Source organism: Amblyraja radiata, chromosome 29 (genome assembly GCF_010909765.2).
Source record: "Amblyraja radiata isolate CabotCenter1 chromosome 29, sAmbRad1.1.pri, whole genome shotgun sequence".
NCBI classification, from domain to species: domain Eukaryota; kingdom Metazoa; phylum Chordata; class Chondrichthyes; order Rajiformes; family Rajidae; genus Amblyraja; species Amblyraja radiata.
Window position 1 is genome coordinate 32,807,992 of NC_045984.1, and position 24,179 is coordinate 32,832,170.

The 24,179-nt window shown below is 47.9% G+C and overlaps 1 protein-coding gene across 2 annotated transcripts in view; it reads right to left on the bottom strand.

Moving 5' to 3' along the window:
- Positions 1 to 24,179, bottom strand: part of tjp3 (tight junction protein 3) — a 51,192-nt gene that overhangs the window by 17,241 nt on the left and 9,772 nt on the right. For both annotated transcript variants that reach the window (XM_033047226.1, XM_033047225.1), the window contains exons 2-8: positions 13,790 to 13,846; positions 12,332 to 12,456; positions 10,012 to 10,114; positions 7,613 to 8,042; positions 5,750 to 5,853; positions 5,178 to 5,340; positions 1,712 to 1,793 (exon numbers count right to left, since the gene is read on the bottom strand). In XM_033047226.1, the coding sequence (XP_032903117.1) occupies positions 1,712 to 1,793; positions 5,178 to 5,340; positions 5,750 to 5,853; positions 7,613 to 8,042; positions 10,012 to 10,114; positions 12,332 to 12,456; positions 13,790 to 13,837 (1,055 nt within the window). In that variant the 5' untranslated portion in view covers positions 13,838 to 13,846. The remainder of the gene's footprint in view (positions 1 to 1,711; positions 1,794 to 5,177; positions 5,341 to 5,749; positions 5,854 to 7,612; positions 8,043 to 10,011; positions 10,115 to 12,331; positions 12,457 to 13,789; positions 13,847 to 24,179) is intronic.

Sequence of the window (24,179 nt, forward strand, 5' to 3'; positions counted from 1 at the left end):
CAGGTCAGGCTGCGTCTCTGGGGAAAATGAATAGGTGATGTTCTGGGTCTGAAGAAGTGTACTGACCTGAAACTTCACCCATTATTTTTCTCCACAGATGCTGCCTGACCCACTGAGTTACGTCAGCATTTTGTGTCTACATGCCCCATCTACTAACATGTCTCAACTAACCCACCTGCCTGTGTTTGGCCCAGATCCCTCCATAACCACCCCAGCCATGTAATTGTCCATTTAAACAAAAATGTCATGATAGGACCTGCCTCAACGACCTCCTCCGGCAGCCTTTGTGTAACAATAAAAGTTGCCCCTCGGGTTCCTAATAAATCTTAACCCCTTCACCTTAAACCTGTGTCCTTTGGTTCTCGATTCCCCTACGCTGGGTAAACATCTTTGTGTCTACCCGATCTATTCCTCTCACAATCTTATACACCTCCATAACATCACCCCTCATTCTCCTGGGATCCTAGGAATAAAGTCCTAACCTGATTAAACTCTCCCCCTGTAGATCAAGTCCGGGGAACATCTTTGTAAACATCTCTAGGCCCTTTCCAGCTTAACATCTTAACTAGAACAGAGTGACCAAAACTGAACACAATAATCCAAAGGAACGGGGTGACGTTTCTGTTTCAGTCTGAAGAAAGGTCTCGACCTGAAACGTCACCCATTCCTTCTCTCCAGAGATGCTGCAGGTCACGCTGAGTTACTCCAGCATTGTGTCTATCTTCGGTTTAAACAAGCATCTGCAGTTCCTTCCTACACATTACCCCAAATGTGGCCTCGGCACTGTCTTGTACAGCTGTATTATGATATTATGATCCCCCCCCCCCCAACCTGTCTAACCACCCCCCCCCCCTCCACCAGTCTACCCCCACCAGTCCACCTCTGAATGGACCAGATGGGAAGTTTCAGACCGGCACAAGTTCCTCACACATCAAAATGGGTCCAAAATGTGATCAGGTTACTGATAGTGTTGGTTCTCGGGGGATGGGTGGAGGCAGAAGGCCAGAAACTGCCGGCAGCTTAAGCTACGCCTGTCAGAGGGAGAATGCTATAAGCCAACATTAAAGTCATTGTCGCAGGGCACTTGGAGAAACTGAGGGATACGTGGTTTTGTAAAAATTACATTTGACCAGTTAATTTTAAATCTGAAGAAATAAGATGTTTTGTAGATACTTGGGAACTGCGAGGTGTACTGTACTTAGGTTTATCTCCTGTTACAGTGCTCTATAACATAGTCATCACCTCTCGTTACTATGCCTCATAACATGCTTCCTATCCTCACTGTGTTACTGTGTCCATATCCTAGGGCCTGTACATCTGGCCACCGTAGTGGCCACTGCGGAGCGGTCAATAGCCCCGACCACGGGTGAACAAGAGGAAGATGACTGAACTGTAATGCCTTACCCTCACAGTGGGAAACGTTGATTCCGCTGTGTGGGAATATTCATGTTAAATCTATCGTGTGTTGTGTTATTTTTATTCGTATGGCTGTATGGTCACTCATATCTCAGTGGAGAAAGTGGTGCAGGTGACAATAAATGTAACTTGAACGTGAACTTGATCCTCATCCCTATCCCCCCTCACTGTGCCCACATCCCCGTCCCTATCCCCCCTCACTGTGCCCACATCCCTGTCCCTATCCCCCCTCACTGTGCCCCATCACCCGGCCATGGTCCCCATGGCTCTGCTTTGTGGACCACCACCCACCCACCTGCCGTTGGTCTTCATGGTGTTGACGGGCTCGGGCCTAGCGATGGGTGAAGCAGGACGTTCAGAATCCAGATCTGAAATATCTGTGGAGAAGTTGCAGATAATTAGAACAATCTGGGAATTCAAGCTTTATCCTTCATTTTATTTTAAAACAACACGCCTCTGTTCATTAATCCTAAAGCCAGCACCAGGATATAGAGTAGACATTGCATTTTTTAACTGGACTTTTATTGTGAAAATTGGCCATTAAAAGCCTCGTTGTATAGTTATCCTCCTCCTGCCGTGTGTGTAGACGGTGCCAGCTACAACCAATAAATATTAACATTTACATCGATCTCCCTGGTCTGTCCATCTCCCACCCACATCCAACCATGCCCATGTCCTAGTTGAACTCAGCACAGAGTGACACTTCTAATTTTAAAGTTGCGGAAATATAAACTATTCACACGTGTTGATCAGTCTTCTTTTGCCCGATGTTTTAGTGGAAGTTATAGTTTGATGTTTAGTTTTAGTGCTGCATCTTAGAAACAGGCCCTTCGGCCCATTGAGTCCACACTGACTGTCGGTCACCCATTCACACAAGTTCGAAGTTATCCCACTTTCCCATCCTACACACTAGGGGAAATTGTACACAATTAAACTACAAACCCGCACGTCTTTGGAATGTGGGAGGAAACCGACGTGGTCACAGGGAGAACGTGCAAACTCCGTGCAGACAGCATCTGAGGTCAGGATCGAACCCGGGTCTCTGGCGCTGTGAGGCAGCAGCTCCACCCGCTGCTCCACCGTGCCGCCCATGTTGATTCATTTACTTAAGACTGGGCATGAATGTTTTACAAACATATCATACACATCCATGGATCTGAATCTTGAGCAAAACCCAAAGTGCTGGAGTAACTTAGTAGGTCAGGTAACATCTCTGGAGGACATGGATAGGCAACGTTTTGGGTCAGGATCTTTCTTCAGACTTCTCAGTATGAAGAAATCCATGTTCATATTCTCCAGAGACGCTGCCTGACCCGCTGAGTTACTCCAGCACTCTGTGAAACGTCACCTATCCATGTTCTCCACAGATGCTGCCTGACCCGCTGAGTTATGGTGCAGCAGCATCTGTGGAGCTAAGGAAATAGGCAACATTTCGGGCTGAAACCCTTCTGGAAATAGGCAACGTTTCGGGCTGAAACCCGGAAGGGTTTCGGCCCGAAACGTTGCCTATTTCCTTAGCTCCATAGATGCTGCCTGACCCGCTGAGTTACTCCAGCACTCTGTGAAACGTCACCTATCCATGTTCTCCACAGATGCTGCCTGACCCGCTGAGTTAATAATAATAATAATAATAAATACTTTATTGATCCCCTCAGGGAAATTCAGATGTCCAGAAGCCCCCAACCAACAAACCCACAGATTTAAAACGAACGCAGACAGAAAATACATAGAATACAATGTGGACATTACCTGAGAGCAATAAATATTTAAAAAGACCAATAATTAACAATTAAAAATTAAAAATTGCAAAATGCATCCCCCTACAGCCTAGCGGTCCGAATTATAAAATCTAATGGCTGCCGGGATGAAGGATCTCCTGAACCGCTCCGTTCTACAGGGCAGGGAGAGGAGCCGGTTGTTGTTCTGAGTGCTCTTTTGACTCTCCAGAATTACATGGAGGGGATGCCCGGGGTTTTTCAGGATGGCCTGCACCTTGTGCCTCATACGCCTCTCAAGCACACCCATCCCAGAGTCTACGCTCCCCTCCAGCACTGAGCTTACTCCAGCACTCTGTGAAACGTCACCTATCCATGTTCTCCACAGATGCTGCCTGACCCGCTGAGTTACTCCAGCACTCTGTGAAACGTCACCTATCCATGTTCTCCACAGATGCTGCCTGACCCGCTGAGTTACTCCAGCACTCTGTGAAACGTCACCTATCCATGTTCTCCACAGATGCTGCCTGACCCACTGAGTTATGGTGCAGCAGCATCTATGGAGCTAAGGAAATAGGCAAAGTTTCGGGCCGAAACCCTTCTGGAAATAGGCAACGTTTCGGGCCGAAACCCTTCTGGAAATAGGCAACGTTTCGGGCCGAAACCCTTCTGGAAATAGGCAACGTTTCGGGCCGAAATCCTTCTGGAAATAGGCAACGTTTCGGGCCGAAACCCTTACGGGTTTCGGCCCGAAACGTTACCTATTTCCTTAGCTCCATAGATGCTGCCTGACCCGCTGAGTTACTCCAGCACTCTGTGAAACGTCACCTATCCATGTTCTCCCCTTTTCCTTGATCTGTACACTGTGGACGGCTCGATTGTGATCATGCACAGTCTCTCCGCTGACTGGTTAGCACGCAACAAAAAGCATCTCACTGTACATCGCTGCTCGTGACAATAAACTAAAACTAAACTAATCTTAATGGAAGATCAACAATAACTTCAGAGAGAGAAAAAAATCAGTCCCTCTCGTTGTTCTTTCCACTTAATCCTTTGCGAAAGGAACAACAGGAACCTGCACCCTCCATAAAGGTGCAATCCCACAATATTTAGCTTAGTTGTATTTTAGAATAGCTTTATTATTATAATAATATTATCGGTAGTAAAGGAAGCAAACTCAATGCTCGCATTTATTTCAAGAGGGCTTGTATACAAACACAGGGATGTAACGCTGAGGCTCTCTAAGGCGCTGGTCAGGCCACATTTGGAATATTGTGAGCAATATTGGGCCCCATATCTGAGGAAGGATGTGCTGGCTCAGGAGAGGGTCCAGAGGAGGTTTACAAGAATGATCCCAGGAATGAGTAGGTTAATCTATGATGAGCTCATTGAGGACCTCATTGCAACTTACAGAATAGTGAAAGGCCTGGATAGAGTGGATGTGGAGAGGATGTTTCCACTGGTGGGAGAGTCTAGGACCAGAGGTCGCAGCCTCAGACTTAAAGGACGATCTTTTGGGAAGGAGATGAGGGGAAATTTCTTTAGTCAGAGGGTGGTGAATCTGTGGAATTCTTTGCCACAGACGGCTGTGGAGGCCAAGTCAGCGGATATTTTTAAGGCAGAGATAGATAGATTCTTGATTAGTGCGGGTGTCAGAGGAGGTGTCAGGGGAGAAGGCAGGAGAATGGGGTTAGTTGGGAGAGATAGATCAGCCATGATTGAATGGTGGGATAGATTTGATGGGCCGAATGGCCTAATTCTACTCCTGTTCCATATGACCTTACGTAATGTTCGAGCATAAATTTAAAATAAAAGGAAAGAGAATTCTACTGGGCAGCCAGTGGCAGTGAACACTTCCCTTGAGAAGGGTAGGAAGGAACTGCAGATGCTGGTTTACACCGAAGGTAGATACAAAATGCTGGAGTAACTCAGCGGGGCAGGCAGCATCTCTGGAGAGACGGAATGGGTGACGTTTGCGGGTCGAGCCCCTTCATCATTTGAGAAGCTGCTGAAATGAAACGCAGCCTCGGCCGTCTGGCCTCTCACCTTCCATCCCCGAGTTGTTGTCATCGCTGTCCTCCATCTCCGGGACGTTGATCAGGAACTGCTCGTTGTCCCGGAGAACCACCAGGTTCAGCTTCCCCTCCGATTTCTCAATCAGTGACTTTGTATCTTCCAGAGAGATGTTCTCTGTCACAATGCCGTTGATCTAGCCCAAACACACAAAGGAATCGTTGACTTTCGCCCCCAACTTTCACCAGCGCAACCAGGGGCCACAGTCTTAGAATAAAGGGGAGGTCATTTAACACTGGGGTGAGAAAAAACTTTTTCATCCAGAGAGTTGTGAATTTATGGAATTCCCTGCCACAGAGGGCAGTGGAGGCCAAGTCAATGGATGGATTTAAGAGAGAGTTGGATAGAGCTCTAGGGGCTAGTGGGGTCAAGGGATATGGGGAGAAGGCAGGCACGGGTTATTGATAGGGGATGATCAGCCATGTTCACAAAGAATGGCGGTGCTGGCTCGAAGGAACGAATGGCCTCCTCCTGCACCTATTTTCTACAAATACAATTGGTCAATCTTCATTCATTAGCAGCTGTATAAACTTGGCATCTCTTACCTTCAGTATGATGTCTCCCTCCTGTAACACGCCTTCCTTTGAGGCAAGACCACTCGACGTCATGTGTTTAATGAAGATTTGACTCCCTAACCTCAGTCCATATTCTGTGGGTAGAATGGTGCACAAAACTAAATTAGGATTGTCACTATTGCACCACTTCAGTGTACCAAAGACGGTGGCAGAGCGGTAGAGTTGCTGCCTTGCAGTGCCAGACACCCGGGCTTGATCCTGACTACGGGCGCCAGTACTTACGTGAAGTTTGTACGTTCTCCCCGTGACCTGCGTGGGTTTTCTCCAGGATCCCCGGTTTCCTCCCACACTCCAAAGACGTAGGGGTTTGTAGGTTAATTGGCTTGGGATAAGCACATGTCCCTTGTGTGGGTAGGATAGTGTAAGTGTGCGGCGATCGCTGGTCGGTGCGGACTCGGGGCCTGTTTCAGCGCTGTATCTCTAAACTAAACTTAACTACCTAGAAATGTTGATCACGCTACAATGGTTCATAAGTCATAGGAGTAGAATTAGGCCATTCAGCCCATCAAGTCTACTCCGCCATTCAATCATGGCTGACCTATCTTTCCCTCTCAACCCCATTCTCCTGCCTTCTCCCCATAACCCCCGCTTTAAAAATACCCAACGACTTGGTCTTCACAGCCTTCTGCGGCAATGAATTCCACAGATTCACCACCCTCTGACTAAAGAAATGCCTTGGGTACGGGTGTCAGAGGTTACAGGGAGAAGGCAGGAGAATAGGGTTAAGAGGGAAACATAGATTACCCATGATTGAATAGAGACTTGATGGGCCGAATGACCTATTTCTGCTCCTACGTGAGGGTTTGGACACGCTAGAGGCAGAAAACATGTTCACGATGTTGGGGGAGTCCAGAACCAGGGACCACAGTTTAAGAATAAGGGGTCAGCCATTTAGAACGGAGATGAGGAAACACTTTTTCACACAGAGAGTTGTGAGTGTGTGGAATTCTCTGCCTCAGAGGGCAGTGGAGGCCGGTTCTCTGGATACTTTCAAGAGAGAGTTAGACAGAGCTCTTAAAGTTAGCGGAGTCAGGGGATATGGGGAGAAGGCAGGAACGGGGTTCTGATTGTGGATGATCAGCCATGATCACATTGAATGGTGATGCTGGCTCAAAGGCCGAATGGCCTACTCCTGCACCTGTTGTCTATTGTCTAAATGTGGATTTCTAGAGCCTGGATACGTGTGTTCCCATAGGTGATGTCACTGGTGTGAAAGCAACGTGAAGTAGTTTGTGACTGAACTGGAATCGACAGGTCACCCCACCCCCCACACGACACAGCCCACCCCCCACCCCCCACAGCCCACACACCCCCACACGACACAGCCCACACCCCACCCCCCACAGCCCACACCCCCCCACACGACACAGCCCACCCCCCACAGCCCACACCCCCCCACACGACACAGCCCACACCCCCCACAGCCCACACCCCCCCACACGACACAGCCCACCCCCCTCAGCCCACACGACACAGCCCAGTCCACATCCCACTGTCCACCTGACATCACACCAATGTGTTGGAAGCAACTGCAGTTACTGGCTTATACCGAAGATCGTGACACAAGGTGCTGGAGTAACTCAACGGGACAGGCAGTATCCCTGGAGAAAAATGGGTGGTTGGTGTTTTGGGTCTGAGCCCTTCTTCAGACTGAAGAAACGTCACCTATCCATGTTCTCCACAGATGCTGCCTGACCCGCTGAGTTACTCCAGCACTCTGTGTCTCTCTTTGGCAGAACACCAGCAGTGATGTTTATCACCAATGGTGCTTCAGCGTGATTAGTGGCAGGAGTGCTTCCATTGCTGGTGTAATCCGACAGAATTCCCTCTCACCTTCATCCCTGGCGTTTTTAATGAGGAAGCTCTTGATGGGCTGTTTGACCGGTTGGTGGCTGGTCTGGTCATGGTGACTCGAGGCCGGGCTGTCCTCTCTCCTGTAGTCCCGGTTGTAGTGGCTGTTGTGTTGATGGTTGTGGCTGCGTGGGGGGCTGGGGCTGCGGTTGTAACTCCGTGACGGGCTGGGGTTGCGGTCGTGGCTGTGGTTTCTCTCAGAGTACCGGTCGCTGTCACCGTGCCGGTGATCCTCGTGGTACAGGTTCTGGTTCTGGATCCGCCGCAGGTTCCTGTCGGCCGGGTCGTAGTCCTCGTCCTCGTCAGACGCATCGTCGTGGGCAAAGTCTGAATCGGAATAGAAGGAGCCCGGAGCCAGGGCCGGGGCCGGGCTGGTCACGGGGATGTGGACAGTGCGGGGCCTCTTCACTGTCTGGATAGGAAGGACATTAACTATTAGTCATCGCCAGATCTCTCCGCGTCTGGCTCAAGAAACCAGCTACGCATTGAATGTTCAAGACCAACCAACATAATAGAACATAGACAATAGGTGCAGGAGTAGGCCATTCGGCCCTTCGAGCCAGCACCACCATTCAATGTGATTGTGGCTTATCATCCCCAATCAGTACCCCGTTCCTGCCTTCTCCCCATATCCCCTGACCCCACTATTTTAAAGAGCCCTATCAAGCTCTCTCTTGAAAGTATCCAGAGAACCTGCCTCTGGATACTTCTGTGGAATTCTCTGAGGCAGAGAATTCCACAGACTCACCACTCTCTGTGAGATAAGTGTTTCCTCGTCTCCGTTCTAACCAGTTAAAGGAAGTGTGGAGGCAGAGGATGGGACAAGGGATGGGCCAGCCTTCTTCCCATATCCCTTTGATTCCGCTATCCCCTTAAGCTCTATCTAACTCTATCCACTGCTCTCTGTGGCAGAGAATTCCACAAATTCACAACTCTCTGGGTGAAAACATTTTTTTCTCATCTCAGTTTTAAATAGCCTCCCCTTTATTCTTAAACTGTGGCCCCTTGTTCTGGACTCCCCCAACATCGGGAATTCTAAATTCCAGTGAATACAAGCCCAGCGAATCCAGTGATGTTAAAGAATGGCTACGTTGGGAATTTAGTTTAGTTTAGTTTAGAGATACGGCGCGGAAACAGGCCCTTTGGCCCATTGAGTCCATTCCCACCAGCGATCCCCGCACACTAACACTATCCAACACACACACAAGGGACAATTTACACATACACCAAGCCAATTAGCCTACAAACCTGTACGTCTTTGGAGTGTGGGAGGAAAACAAAGATCTCAGAAGAAACCCATGCAGGTCACGGGGAGAACGTACAAACTCTGTACAGACGGCACCGGTAGTCGGGATCGAACCCGGGTCTCTGGCGCTGTGTGGCAGCAACTCTACCACTGCGCCACCGTGCCGCACACGCTAAACTCAACTTTGAATTGGATCAAAGGTTGTCCTGAATCTTTTAGCAAGAGTGTAATTGGTTTGCTAGATAAGTTACCAGTCAGGATTGATGAAGTGATCGATATAAATATCATCACATTGGGAGATTTTTTTTGCGATTAATACGTGGAAGTTAACACGAGCAGCCTGGTGGCGCAGCAGTAGAGTTGCTGCCTCACAGCGCCAGACCAGAGACCCCGGGTTCGATCCCGACTACGGGTGCTGTCTGTACGGAGTTTGCATGTTCTCCCCGTGACCGTGTGGGTTTTCTCCGGGTGCTCCGGTTTCCTCCCACACTCCAAAGACGTACAGGTTTGTAGGTTAATTGGCTTTGGTAAATTGTCCCTAGTGTGTAGAAGGAACACCTCGTGTGTACAGGGCGAGCACTGGTCGGTGCGGACTCTGTGGGCCGAAAGGCCCGTTTGCATGCTGTATCTCTAAACTAAACTAAACTAAAGTAAACTAACCTTCATGACCTGTCTGCCGTGGTTCACTGGTGCAAATAAACATTACAATTATTTTCTGACAAACAGTTTCTATCGCAATGTTTAAGAAACAGTTGGACAGGTACATGGATAGGACAGGTTTGGAGGGATATGGACCAAACACAGGCAGGTGGGACTAGTGTAGCTGGGCGGTGTGGGCATGTTGGGCAGGACTGCCTGTTTCCGCGCTGTGTGACTCTGTGACAGCCTAGTGGAGTATTGCCATACCTAAGCACATCACCGATTAGCAAAGTGTACAGAAATAGTCCACTGAGCCCGCATGCAAGAGGCGCTGGGTTCTGGCGACATGTTCAAGGTCCAGTCCGCGCTTGAGGTTAATTTGATGGATTTCGATTCATAGCCGAACGTCTAATAAAGTCGTGAAACCAGCGGACAGAAGTGAAACGTAGAGACTTCACTCAGCCTCAACACCACACAGAACCTTCATCACACTCACGATGTTAGCTACTTTCCCAGAACTCTTCAGACACTGGATGGCAAATGAAGAAGGCACATTTTCCATGGAAACGCCGTTCACCATAACGATCCTGTCCTTAATCCTGGAAAGGGAGAAGCATCCGGGTTAATCCTGCAGATGTCTCAGTGGCACAACATTTCAAACGATAATAATGGCCCAGCGGTGGAGTTGCTGCCTCACAACGCCAGAGACCCCGGTTCGATCCTAACTACGGGTGCTGTCTGTACGGAGTTTAGAACCTGCAAAACTGCACGTCGTTGGAGTGCGGGAGGAAACCTGATCCCACGCAGATCAAACGGAGAACGTATCAAACTTCCAACCCAAAACGTCACCTATTCCTTTTCTCCAGAGATGCTATCTGACCCGCTGACTTACTCCAGCTTTTTGTGTCTATCTTCAGTCAGAATGAAAGCAGGGTCTCCACCAGTCGCCCTCTTGAGTTCGCTGAAATATGCTTTCTCCTATCTCAACAAAATGTAGGAGCAACCATTCCCAGTCTGGATTGACACAAAATGCTGGAGTGACTCAGCGGGACAGGCAGCATCTCTGGAGAGAAGGAATGGGTGACGTTTGAAGGCAGGAGAAGGCAGGAACGGGGTACTGATTGGGGATGATCAGCCATGATCACATTGAATGGCGGTGCTGGCTCGAAGGGCCGAATGGCCTACTCCTGCACCTATTGTCGATTGTCTATTGTTTCGGGTCGAGACTCTTCTTCAGGCTGAAGAACGATCTCGACCCGAATCCTTACCCATTGAGTATGAAGAAAGGTCTCGACCCGAAGCGTCACCCATTCCTTCTCTCCAGAGATGCTGCCTGTCCCGCTGAGTTACTCCAGCATTGTTTATCTTGCTCCTTCCTGCACCCTATGAGTGTTATATCTAAACTAACACCCTAGTTGACGTGACAAAGGAGATGGCTGCTTCAACCTCAGACTCTGGCAACATCTAATTTATTATCATCAATGTAATTATCTGGTTGCTAAAATGTTCTTATTCCATTAGAGGGCCCTCTTGTACTCAATTAATAATATATAGAGCAAAAACTAAATGCTGGAGGAACTCAGTGGGTCAGGCAGCATCTGTGCAGGGAATGTACAGGCAATGTTTCCGGTCGGGACCCTTCTTCCAACATTGGAAGAGAGAAGGATAAAGGAAAAGTAGTTTAATTTTTATCACGGACATCCGTCACCTAAACCAGCACAAATATTATCTGACTTTGGGAGATCTGGGGATGGGGACTGGACATTGTGCCTTCCCCCACAGTGGTAACCATTGTGGGGGGATGATTTTTTGTGTGTAAGTGAATATTTTAGTTTGTGTCCAAGATGGCTGTCGGGAGGGAGAGTGGACGCTGGCGCGGTTTAGCTGCCGCTGCTCTCTCTTCACATTGTGTTTTTGATTTTTTTTGTCTTTGGAGCGAATTCTGTCTTTAATTTGTGTATTGGTGATGTCCTTATTATTTATTTTACTCCGACTACATGTTTTTTTACTCCTGTTAATTTCTGTAAGGTGTCCTTGAGACTTTGAAAGGCGCCCGCAAATAAAATTTATTATTATTATTATTATCAACGAACCTGCCCGAAACGTCGCCTATTTCCTTCGCTCCATAGATGCTGCTGCACCCGCTGAGTTCCTCCAGCAATTTTGTGTACCTGTAGAAGATAGATACAGGTTCACACTGAAGATAGACACTTAACGCTGGAGTAACTCAGCGGGACAGGCAACATCTCTGGAGAGAAGGAATGGGTGACGTTTCAGGTGGAGACCCTTCTTCAGTCTCAAGAAGGGTCTTGACCCGAAACGTCACCCACTCCTCTCTCCAGAGATGCTGCCTGTCCCGCTGAGTTACTCCAGCATTATGAGGCTATTATCAAGAAACCTCTTGGATTCTCTGGACTGTATGCCATCTATTACTCCCCCTCAGGATGCACAGAGTCTCGTGCCCAGAGTAGGTGAATCGAGGACCAGAGTACATAGGTTTAAGGTGAAAGGGAAAAGATTTAATAGGAATCTGAGGGGTAACTTTTAGAGGGTGGTGGGTGCATGGAACGAGCTGGCAGAGGAAGAAGTTGAGGCTGGGACTATCCCAACGTTTAACAAACAGTTAGACAGGTACATGGATAGGACAGGTTTGGAGGGATATGGGTCAAACACGGGCAGGTGGGACTACTGTAGATGGGACATGTTGGCCGGTGTGGGAAAGTTAGGCCGAAGGGCCTGTTCGCACGCTGTATCACTCTATGACTCCGTGACTCCATGAGTCCTAATCCTGGTTGTTTTGGGATGTTTTTACTCACTGAATCTTTCCGTTGGCTGGTCCAGACGGGACAACGTCTGAGACGAGGATGGCCGTCTCCCCGGTGCTGCTGCTGGGTTTGTCCTTCCCTCCCGATATGGCGATGCCAAACCCGATCTTGGAATCCTGGATCACAACAGGAAGGATTAGGAATGACCACAGACTGCCTGAGAAATCAGTTCAGTTCAGCTCAGTTTAGTTTAGATAATTGTCATGATACGACACGATAGAACTTTATTTATCCCAGGAGGGAAAAGTTGAATGAATGAATGAATAGGTTTATTGGCCAAGTATTCACATACAAGGAATTTGCCTTGGTGCTCCGCCCGCAAGTGACAACATGACATACAGTGACAGTTAGGAATGACACATAAAACATTAATAATAAAACAATCATTATGATCATTATGACAACAATCATAAAACACAAGAAACATAAAACATGATATTAAAAAGACGGGTGGAATGGATTGGGGAAGTGCAAAGATTGGGGAGGGGGGGAGGGGGGTGGGGGAGGGGAATCAGTCTACCCCACGACAGAAGGGGGAGAAGTTTGATAGCCACAGGGAAGAAGGATCTCCTGTGGCGTTCTGTGCTGCATCTTGGTGAACGTGTACCGAGGGAAAAGCTTTTGTTGCGTGTTAACCAGCCAGCGGAAAGACAATACATGATTACAATCGAGCCGCCCACAGTGTACAGATACATGATAAGGGAATAACGTTTAGTGCAAGGTAAAGCCAGCAACGTCCGATCAAAGATAGTCCCAGGGTCACCAAAGAGGTAGATAGTAGTTCAGGACCGCTCTCTGGTTGGTGATAGGATGGTTCAGTTGCCTGATAACAGCTGGGAATAAACTGTCCCTGAATCTGGAGGTGTGCATTTTCACACTTCTATACCTGAATGCGGGAGGGGGGGAGGGAGGGGGGGAGGGGGGGAGCTCTAAAGTGGAGGTAAACTGCTGGGACAGGGCAGAAAAAGTGGACTCAAATGTTAGTTTAAACTGGACTAAAATGTTCATCAATCTGCACAATGAGAATAAGGCGGTGCATGAAATCATTAAAGGAGTGATTTAAATGTTTAGAGTAGGCAGGTATTGACTCAAGTACGTGGCCAATTTTATACAGAGACGCTGGATTTAAAGTAGGCAGGCTGGCACACAGGCTGTACTGGCCATTTTGTGGTATGTTTATGATAAGCTGTATTCCAACCTCCCTCGTATAGGGGGGGCCGGTGTGTCCATGGATGAAGCTGATCCATTAGACGTCTGATTGAACTAAGAGATAGATAGATTCTTGATTAGTGCGGTTGTCAGGGGTTACGGGGAGAGGGCAGGAGAATGGGGTTAGGAGATAGATCAGCCATGATTGAATGGCGGAGTAGACTTGATGGGCCGAATGGCCTAATTCTGCTCCTATCATTTATGAAAAGGGGAAGAAAATACCAGAAATTGAGGATTTACCCGGTGTAGCGATACTGTTTGCTGCTCCCAGATCACAGTTTCTTCCATTTCTGGAAACTGAGAATAAAACACAGAAGATAATTATATCAACAATATAATAAAAGTATATTTTCCACAGATTGTTGTTTAACTAACTTCTGGAAACCCCATCTCTCTGGGAAGAGTCACGGCTCTGGGGATATGTTGCCCAGGCATTGGTCATGATGAGGTTGGTATGTGAAACGATGCAGTGAACAATCCCTCAGATGAACATTGACTGGAGCACAAGGCACACTCACCCCTTCCTTCACTCCACAGAAGCTGCCTATCCCGCTGAGTTACTCCAGCCATTGCATCTCATTCATTAACCCGTGTACAGGGTGCAGAACTCCAGATGTTGAATCAAGTGCAGGGTACACGACTCCAGATGTTGGCCCCTGTACAGACTACACAACTCCAGATGTTGCCCCTGTGCAGACTACACAACTCCAGATGTTGGCCCCTGTACAGACTACACAACTCCAGATGTTGCCCCTGTACAGACTACACAACTCCAGATGTTGCCCCTGTACAGACTACACAACTCCAGGTGTTGCACCTGTACAGACTACACAACTCCAGATGTTGCCCCTGTACAGACTACACAACTCCAGATGTTGCCCCTGTACAGACTACACAAGTCCAGATGTTGACCCCTGTACAGACTACACAACTCCAGATGTTGCCCCTGTACAGACTACACAACTCCAGATGTTGCCCCTGTAGACTACACAACTCCAGATGTTGCCCCTGTACAGACTACACAACTCCAGATGTTGACCCCTGTGCAGCATACACATCTACACACACTGACCTGTGTACAAGTTGCACATCCTAGGTATTGACTCAAGTACGTGGTACACAACTCCAGAACTCCAGGTGTTGATTCAAGTGCAGGCTACACAATTCCAGATGTTGACCCCTGTACAGACTACACAACTCCAGATGTTGACCCCTGTATAGGCTACACATCCTCACCATTCACCATTACACATTCCTTGACCTGATGCTGCCTGGCTCGCTGAGTTACTCCAGCACTTTGTGTCTAAGATACGATACGATAGAACTTTATTTATCCCAGGAGGGAAATTGATCTGCCAACAGTCATAAAAACACAAGAGACATGAAACATGAAATTAAAGTGATGAGTGGAAAGGATTGGGGATGTGCATAGATTGGGGAGGGGGGAGGGGAGGGGAGGGGAGGGGGAGTCAGTTTACCCCATGATAGAAGGGGGATGAGTTGTACAGTTTGATAGCCCCAGGGGAAAAAGGATCTCCTGTGGCTGAACAGCCACCTCCAACGGAATCCCAGCACTAGCCACAATTTAGCCACATTAAACGAAGGGCATGAGGTATCTTGGACATAGGTCGGGAGAGATTGGACCGCGATTGGACATAGGTCATTTGGTAAAGAGGATGTTGTCCAGAATGCGGTAAAATTCCCTGCACTTCTTTACTTTGTGACTGGTCCCTATAACAATAACATCCATCGCGATCAGCCTTAGATGAAGTTCATATGATGCTGTAGAAACAAGCAACTGTAGATGCTGGTTTATACAAAAGATACAGGCGTCAACCCGCGACATGTCGACACGTGACGCCTGTATGGTCGTGAGTAGTCGCCTTTTTCTGGTCGCCGCTGGATTTTCAACATGTTGAACATTTTCGGCCAACTGCTGCGACTATGATGGGTGCCGGCAAGTTGCCGAAAAAAGTGGGACAGTCCTCTCGACTGGAGTGGTAGCAGTGGAAATACGGGACAAGGGCGGTCCCGTATGGGACAAACCAATTTAGCCCAATATACGTGATGGCCCGGCTAATACGGGACAGTTGGCAAACCTATGTACAAGGGAAGAACAAGTCGGCAGAGACACTGTCCTGTCAGTTTGTTCTCCACGTGACCAGCGGGTGAAGGGTGTCATTCCAACCCTACAGACATGCATCTCATTGACATTGGCGCTCTGATCACAGGATGTTTTCAATGCCTGGGCCAGAAGCCAACATAATGTGAGGCAAGCTAATCTATTTCCTTAGAGGAGTATCATGTATCATTAAACTGTTCACAATCCAGGAGATACATTCTCGACCAAAGTCTGTGTAACATAGCAGCCAAGATAAAGCATTTGCCGATGTTCACTCCAGCCGGTCTGATTTACTTGGAAAAAAGACACAGAGTGCTGGAGTAACTCAGCTGGTCAGGCAGCATCTGTGGAGAACATGGATAGGTGACAGTTCACAGAGTGCTGGAGTAACTCAGCGGGTCAGGCAGCATCTGTGGAGAACATGGATAGGTGACGTTTCGAGTCGGGACCTTTCTTCCAACTGATTGTAGTGGGTGGGTGAATTCTGGAAGAGAGGGGGGGAGGGCAAACCCCCTCCCCCATATCCACCTATCACTTGCCAGGCTTTGTCCTGCCCCCACCCAACCTCCCTTCCAGCTTTCTCCCCCCCTCCTACTGCAATCAGTCTGAAGAATGGTCCCAACCAGAAACGTCTATGATCAATATGAGCAAAAACAATTACTGGCAAACACAAGAATTTACGATGAGATTGAAATCACGTGCAGTCATCCCCTGATTTATGAAAGGAATGAGTTCCTGGAGAACATTTCATTAAATAAGATTTCATCAATTGAAAAGAGTGGGTGAAGTACACTAGAATATCAGCACATTGTCTCTGCGTGAATGGGGACATGCAGGGTCATTACAGTGAAACATACATCAAGGTCACACACACTTCATCACCGGAGGTCATGGCAACGGAGCAACACTCGACAACCTAGGAAACATTGGATGTGAAATGCCCTGCTGGCCCCGTGCTGAATGGCTGGGAGATTTCCATCCGTTAGTAGCTGTTTATGCTGCTTAGGTCAAAAGGCCAAATTATTAGTCTGTCCATCTGTCTGTCTATCTGTCTATCAGTCTGTCTATCTATCTATCTATCTATCTATCTATCTATCTATCTATCTATCTATCTATCTATCTATCTATCTATCTATCTATCTATCTATCTATCTATCTATCTATCTATCTATCTATCTATCTATCTATCTATCTATCTATCTATCTATCTATCTGTCTATCTATCTATCTGTCTATCTGTCTATCTGTCTATCTGTCTATCTGTCTATCCGTCTATCCGTCTATCTGTCTGTCTATCTATCCGTCTGTCCGTCTGTCTTTATTTATTTACATTTATTTATTTAATAATTTATCTATTCATTTATCTATTGATCGATCGATTGCTTGATTGATTACTTGATAATTTATTGTCACAAGATGTTTTGTTTGCGTACAGGGCGGTGTGTGTGGGGGGGGTGGGGGGGGGGGGGGGGGGGGTGGGGGGGGGGTGGGCACAGAGCCCGTCACTACCAAGGGTCCACTCTCAAACCAGCGCAGAGAGGAAGACAAACAGAACAGAGATCTCTTTATTCAGACTTTACTGGACTCGCACTAAACGTCACCACCTTAACCATGTGGACGGCTCGATTGTAATCAAGTATCGTCTTCCCACTGACTGGTTAGCACGCAACAAAAGCTTTGCACTGTACCACAGTACATGTGGTAATAAACCAAACTAAACATGTATAATCACAGGGCATTATTCATTACTTTTAGAAGGAGTTTGGCTTACATAAGCAAACGCAGAAATTAGCTACATATTGGGGGCGGCACGGTGGCGCAGCGGTAGAGTCTCTGCCCCACGGCACCTGAGACCCGGGTTTGATCATGACTACAGGTGCTGTCTGTACGGAGTTTGTACGTTCTCCCCGTGACCTGCGTGGGTTTTCTCCGGGTGCTCTGGTTTGCTCCCACACTCCAAAGACATGCAGGTTTGCAGGTTAATTGGCTATGGTAAAAATTGTACCTCGCATGCAGGATAGAGCTAGTGTACGGGAGGGACAATCGTATTCTGCACGGACTCGGTGGGCCGAAGGGCCTGTTTCCACTCTGTATCTCCAAACTAAACTGAACTAAGCTAAACATGACGATAACACAACGAATAATAAGATTCTGTAAGTGGGCTGCTTGAGAGAGAGCGAGAGTGAGAGTGAGAGAGAGAGAGAGCAATTGTGTAGGAAATGAGAAGTTGAAGGGTTGAAACATTTTATACCTCTCTCTCTTCCCCCTCTGAACCACAGGGGCCTCGAACAGAGGAAAACCCCTCAATAACAACAGGTTAGTTCTGCATTTTGTTCGAGGACTAGGAAGGTCCTGCTGCACCTGCATGCCCACTTTCAATGACTGGTGTACCATGACACCCAGGTCTCGCTGCATCTCCCCTTTTCCTAGTCGGCCACCATTTAGATAATAGTCTGCTTTCCTGTTTTTGCCACCAAAATGGATAACCTCACATTTATCCACATTATACTGCATCTGCCAAACATTTGCCCACTCACCCAGCCTATCCAAGTCACCTTGCAGTCTCCTAGCATCCTCCTCACAGCTAACACTGCCCCCCAGCTTAGTGTCATCCTCAAACTTGGAGATATTGCCTTCAATTCCCTCATCCAGATCATTAATATATATTGTAAATAGCTGGGGTCCCAGCACTGAGCCTTGCGGTACCCCACTAGTCACTGCCTGCCATTGTGAAAAGGACCCATTTTCTCCTACTCTTTGCTTCCTGTTTGCCAGCCAGTTCTCTATCCACATCAATACTGAACCCCCAATGCCGTGTGCTTTAAGAGGGAGTTAGATGTGGCCCTTGTGGCTAAGGGGATCAGAGGGTATGGAGAGAAGGCAGGTACGGGATACTGAGTTGGATGATCAGCCATGATCATATTGAATGGCGGTGCAGGCTCGAAGGGCCGAATGGCCTACTCCTGCACCTAATTTCTATGTTTCTATGTTTCTATATTGACCACAATTTACATTGACACCAGATGCTTCGATATGGCCACAATGTTCGAGGCATTTGATGACGGGGCAGTGGGCAGTCATGGCGAAAGGGGTTTCACAGCTGAATAACAATAGACAATAGATGCAGGAGTAGGCCATTCGGCCCTTCGAGCCAGCACCGCCATTCACTGTGATCATGGCTGATCATCCCCAATTAGTACCCCGTTCCTGCCTTCTCCCTATATCCCCTGACTCCACTATTTTTAAGAGCCTTATCTAGCTCTCTCTTGAAAGCATCCAGAGAACCTGCCTCCACCGCCCTCTGAGGCAGAGAATTCCACAGACTCACAACTCTCTGTGAGAAAAAGTGTTTCCTCGTCTCCGTTCTAACCAGCTAAAGGAAGTGTGGCGGCAGAGGATGGGAAAAGGGACAGCAGAAGCTGTGAGCATCAGTGGACACACCAATATAGTACCATAAAAACATAGACAATAGGTGCAGGCGTTGGCCATTCAGTCCTTCGAGCCAGCACCGCCATTCATTATGATCATGGCTGATCATCCAAAATCAGTACCCCGTTCCTGCATTCTCCCCATATCCCTTGATTCTGTTAGCCCGAAGAGCTAAATCTCTTTCTTGAAAACATCCAGTGAAATGGCTTCCACTGCCTTCTGTGGCAGAGAATTCCACAGATTCACAACTCTCTGTAATTTAAGGTCTAGTGATCACAAACATGGCCATCAGAGTAAAGGGGATTTAAAGGTAGACAAAAATGCTGGAGAAACTCAGCGGGTGAGGCAGCATCTGTGGAGCGAAGGAATAAGTGACGTTTCGTGTCGAGACTCTTCCGTGTCTCGACCCGAAATGTCACCTATTCCTTCACTCCATAGATGCTGCCTCACCTGCTGAGTTTCTCCAGCATTTTTGTCCACCGTCGATTTTTCCAGCATCTGCAGTTCTTTCTTAAACAAAGGGAATTTGAGAATTATTTGAATTGTTTGAGAAGTAAGGGACAAAAGTTTAGGGGTAACATGAGGGGGAACTTCTTTACCCAGAGAGTGGTAGCTGTGTGGAATGAGCTTCCAGTGGAAGTGGTGGAGGCAGGTTCGATTTTATCATTTAAAAATAAATTGGATAGGTATATGGTCGGGAAAGGAATGGAGGGTTATGGTCTGAGTGCAGGTAGATGGGACTAGGTGTGAGAGTAAGTGTTCGGCATGGACTAGAAGGGCCGAGATGGCCTGTTTCCGTGCTGTAATTGTTATATGGTTATATGGGTGAGGCAGCATCTATGGAGCGAAGGAATAGGCGACGTTTCGGGTCGAGACCCTTCCGGGTCTCGACCCGAAACGTCACCTATTCCTTCGCTCCATAGATGCTGCCTCACCCGCTGAGTTTCTCTTGCATTTTTGTCTACCTTCTAATGCCATTCTAGTTCTCAGAGCAGAATCAGGCTATTCAGCCCATCAAGTCTACCGTCGATTTTTTTCCAGCATCTGCAGTTCTTTCTTAAACAAAGGGGATTTAAGTGTAGTTGGCAGTGGGGATATCTATTGACATAGGAGGGTGTTTACGGTGACATGAGGGGTATCGCCCCACCAGCGAGTAAGTCTCTGAGCTGCTGAGCCAAGGGGGTAAACACTGGCTGGCTTCAGCGTGGGGTAATTGTCAGTGATTACAGGGAGAGACTGTTGTCAGTGACAGTCCCACACAGCTGCTACACTCAGCCTGAGCAAGTGCACAGTTATTAAACACACAGCGATTCACACAGATGGCAATGAGCATTATCTGCTCGTTTATGTTGCCATGGCTGAGGAGAGCACTTAGACGGTTTGTTCATTATCTTTACTGCATTCATCACATTTAAATACCACCGAGCTAATTGCATCTTTTTCGTGCTCATCACTGGAATTCTCTGCCTCAGAGGGCGGTGGAGGCGGGTTCTCTGGATGCTTTCAAGAGAGAGCTAGATAGGGCTCTTAAAGATAGCGGAGTCAGGGGATATGGGGAGAAGGCAGGAACGGGGTACTGATTGTGGATGATCAGCCATGATCAGATTGAATGGCGGTGCTGGTACGAAGGGCCGAATGGCCTACTCCTGTTCCCAGTGTTGGTGGAGTCCAGAACCAGGGGTCACAGTTTAAGAATAAGGGGCAGGCCATTTAGGACTGAGATGAGGAAAAATTATTTCACCCAGAGAATGAATGGTGAATCTGTGGAATTCTCTGCCACAGAAGGCAGTGGAGGCCAATTCACTGGATGTTTTCAAGAGAGAGTTAGATTTAGCTCTCAGGGCTAACAATCAAGGGATATGTGGAAATAGCAGGAACGGGTTTTAGATGATTAGCCATCATCACATGATCACATTGAATGGCGGTGCTGGTACGAAGGGCCGAATGGCCTACTCCTGCACCTACTGTCTATTGTCTATTGTCTATTTCTTCTGAACTGGATCATATTTTTAACCATTCGTGTCTTTCTTTTGTGATTTCATTTTGCATGAAACATCACCTATTCCTTCGCTCCATAGATGCTGCCTCACCCTTAAGGGTCTTGACCCGAAAAGTCACCTATTCCTTCGCTCCATAGATGCTGCCTCACCCGCTGAGTTCCTCCAGCATTTTTGTCTGCCATTGATACTTTATTGTCACAGGTTCCGAAGGACAGTGAAAGTATTTTCACCCAATGGCACCAGGTCTGGTTCAACCTGGGTTAGATGATTTTTTTTTGTCTAATTGTAGTTCTGTAGGTCTGTGTCCAAGATGGCTGCCGTGAAGAGAGAGTGGACGCTGGCGCGTTTTGGCTGCCGCTGCTCTCTCTTCACACTGTGTTTTTGATTTTCTGTCTTTGGATTGAATTCTGTTTTTAATTTGTGTCTCTGTGATGTCTTTTTTACCTGTTATATTCCGATTATATGTTTTTATTCCAATTACTATGTAAGGTGTCCTTGAGATGTCTGAAAGGCGCCCATTAAATAAAATTTATTATTATTATTATTATTAGATGCAGAATGACAATCTTTCTACTCTGTTCCCTGACATTTTATCTCAGTTTATTTTTTTTAGGTTAGAGACACAGCACGGAAACAGGCCCTTCGGCCCACCGAGTCCGCACCGACCAGCAATCCCCGCACACTAACATTACCTTACACACACTAAGGACAATGTTTACGTTTATACCAAGCCAATTAACCTACATACCTACACGTCTTTGAAGTGTGGGAGGAAACCGGAGCACCCGGAGAAAACCCACGCGGGTCACGGGGAGAACGTGCAAACTCCGTACAGTGTGTAAGAAAGAACTGCAGATGCTGGTTTGAATTGAAGATAGACACAAAATGCTGGAGTAACTCAGCGAGACCGGCAGCATCACTGGAGAGAAGGAATGGGTGACGTTTCGGGTCGAGGCCCTTCTTCAGTCTGAAGAGATGCTGCCTCACCCGCTGAGTTACTCCAGCATTTTGTGTCTACTTCCGAACAGACAGCACCCGTAGCCGGGATGGAACCTGGGTCTCTGGAGCTGTCAGCGCTGTAAGTCAGCCAGTCTACCGCTACGCCAGCTTGCCGCCCTATCATCATCCGAACTCCATGATGGCAAAGCCCGGATGCGGATTGAGAAACCGCCAGATCCAGCAAAGGTCAGTGAGTGTGGATAGAGTGCACCAGCTGACATCTCCTGGGCTGTGAGGACAGGCCCATGTGGCCTTAATGAGTGCACTGTGGCTAATCTCATCTGTACCTAACACTTACAATGCTGGCCATCTGCCTCGATGCATCGGGATCATTCAGGTCAGCTTTCATCAATCCACATAATAAATGAACAGATGGTACTATGTTGGATGATCTGTCCACTGCCAACTGCCTTTGAAACAATAGATTATTCTCCTCTCCTTCGTGCTTTAGTGTACACCATTGTCAAGATGCATTGTGTGACATTTCTCGCTGAGCCTCAGACACACAATGTTAACAGCAACAGCAGCCTCAGCTTAACATGGGGCCACGGAAGACATACGCAAAATGCTGGAGTAACTCAGCGGGACAGGCAGCATCTCCGGATAGAAGGAACGGGTGACGTTTCATAGAAAGATAGAAACATAGAAAATAGGTGCAGGAGTAGGCCATTCGGCCCTTCGAGCCTGCACCGCCATTCAATATGATCATGGCTGAGCATCCAACTCAGTATCCTGTACCTGCCTTCTCTCCATACCCCCTGATCCCTTTAGCCACAAGGGCCACATCTAACTCCCTCTTAAATATAGCCAATGAACTGGCCTCAACTGCCTTCTGTGGCAGAGAATTCCACAGATTCACCACTCTCTGTGTAAAAAATGATTTTCTCATCTCGGTCCTAAAAGACTTCCCTCTTATCTTCTAAATCCCCTCAATCTTCTAAATTCTAGCGAGTACAAGCCGAGTCTATCCAGTCTTTCTTCATATGAAAGTCCTGACATCCCAGGTAGGTCGGAAGAAAGGTCTCGACATATGGAGCCATGAAACATGGAACATAGAACAGGCCCTTCGGCCCACAATGTCCGTGCCCACCATGATGCCAAATTAAATTGATCTCCTCAGCCTGCACATGATCCATATCCCTCTGCTACTTGTATATCCAAGTGTCTATCGAAAAATCTTTAAAACGCCACAATGCCATCGGCCTCCATCACCGCCCTGACCCCCACCCTGACCCACCCCACCCCCACCCTGACCCACCCCCACCCTGACCCACCCCCACCCTGACCCACCCCCACCCTGACCCACCCCCACCCTGACCCACCCTACCCCCACCCCCACCCTGACCCACCCCCACCGCCCTTTACCACTCTCCATGTCCCGTACATCTCCTTTAAACCTTGCCCCCCCTCACTTTAAAGTCATGCCCTCTAGTCTTTGCAGGACGTAAAATGCTGGAGTAACTATCTTTACACACAGAGAGTTGTGAATCTGTGGAATTCTCTGCCTCAGAAGGCTGTGGAGGCCAATTCTCTGGATGCTTTCAAGAGAGAGCTAGATAGGGCTCTTAAAGATAGCAGTGCCAAGGGATATGGGGAGAAGGCAGGCATGGGGTGCTGATTGTGGATGATCAGCCAATATAGTTCTATCGTATTGTATGGTATCGTATGCTGTCTGGCCCGCTGAGTCACTCCAGGTTTTTGTGCCTATCTTGTGTACATAACACATTTGTCCTCATTTGCCTCATAATTTAACGCAATTTTCGGCGGCACGATGGCGCAGCGGTCGAGCGGCTGCCTTACAGCGCTTGCAGCGCCGGATTTGATCCCAACTACGGGTACTGTCTGTACGGAGTTTGTACGTTCTCCCCATGACCTGCGTGGGTTTTGTCCGAGATCTTCGGTTTCCTCCCACACTACAAAGACGTACAAGTTTGTGGGTTAATTGGCTTGTACTAATGTAAATTGTCCATTGTGTGTGTAGAACAGTGTTCGTGTGCGGGGATCGCTGGTCGGTGCGGACTCGGTGGGTCGAAGGGCCTGTTTCCGCGCTGTATCTCTAAACTAAACACTAAGCGAGTAT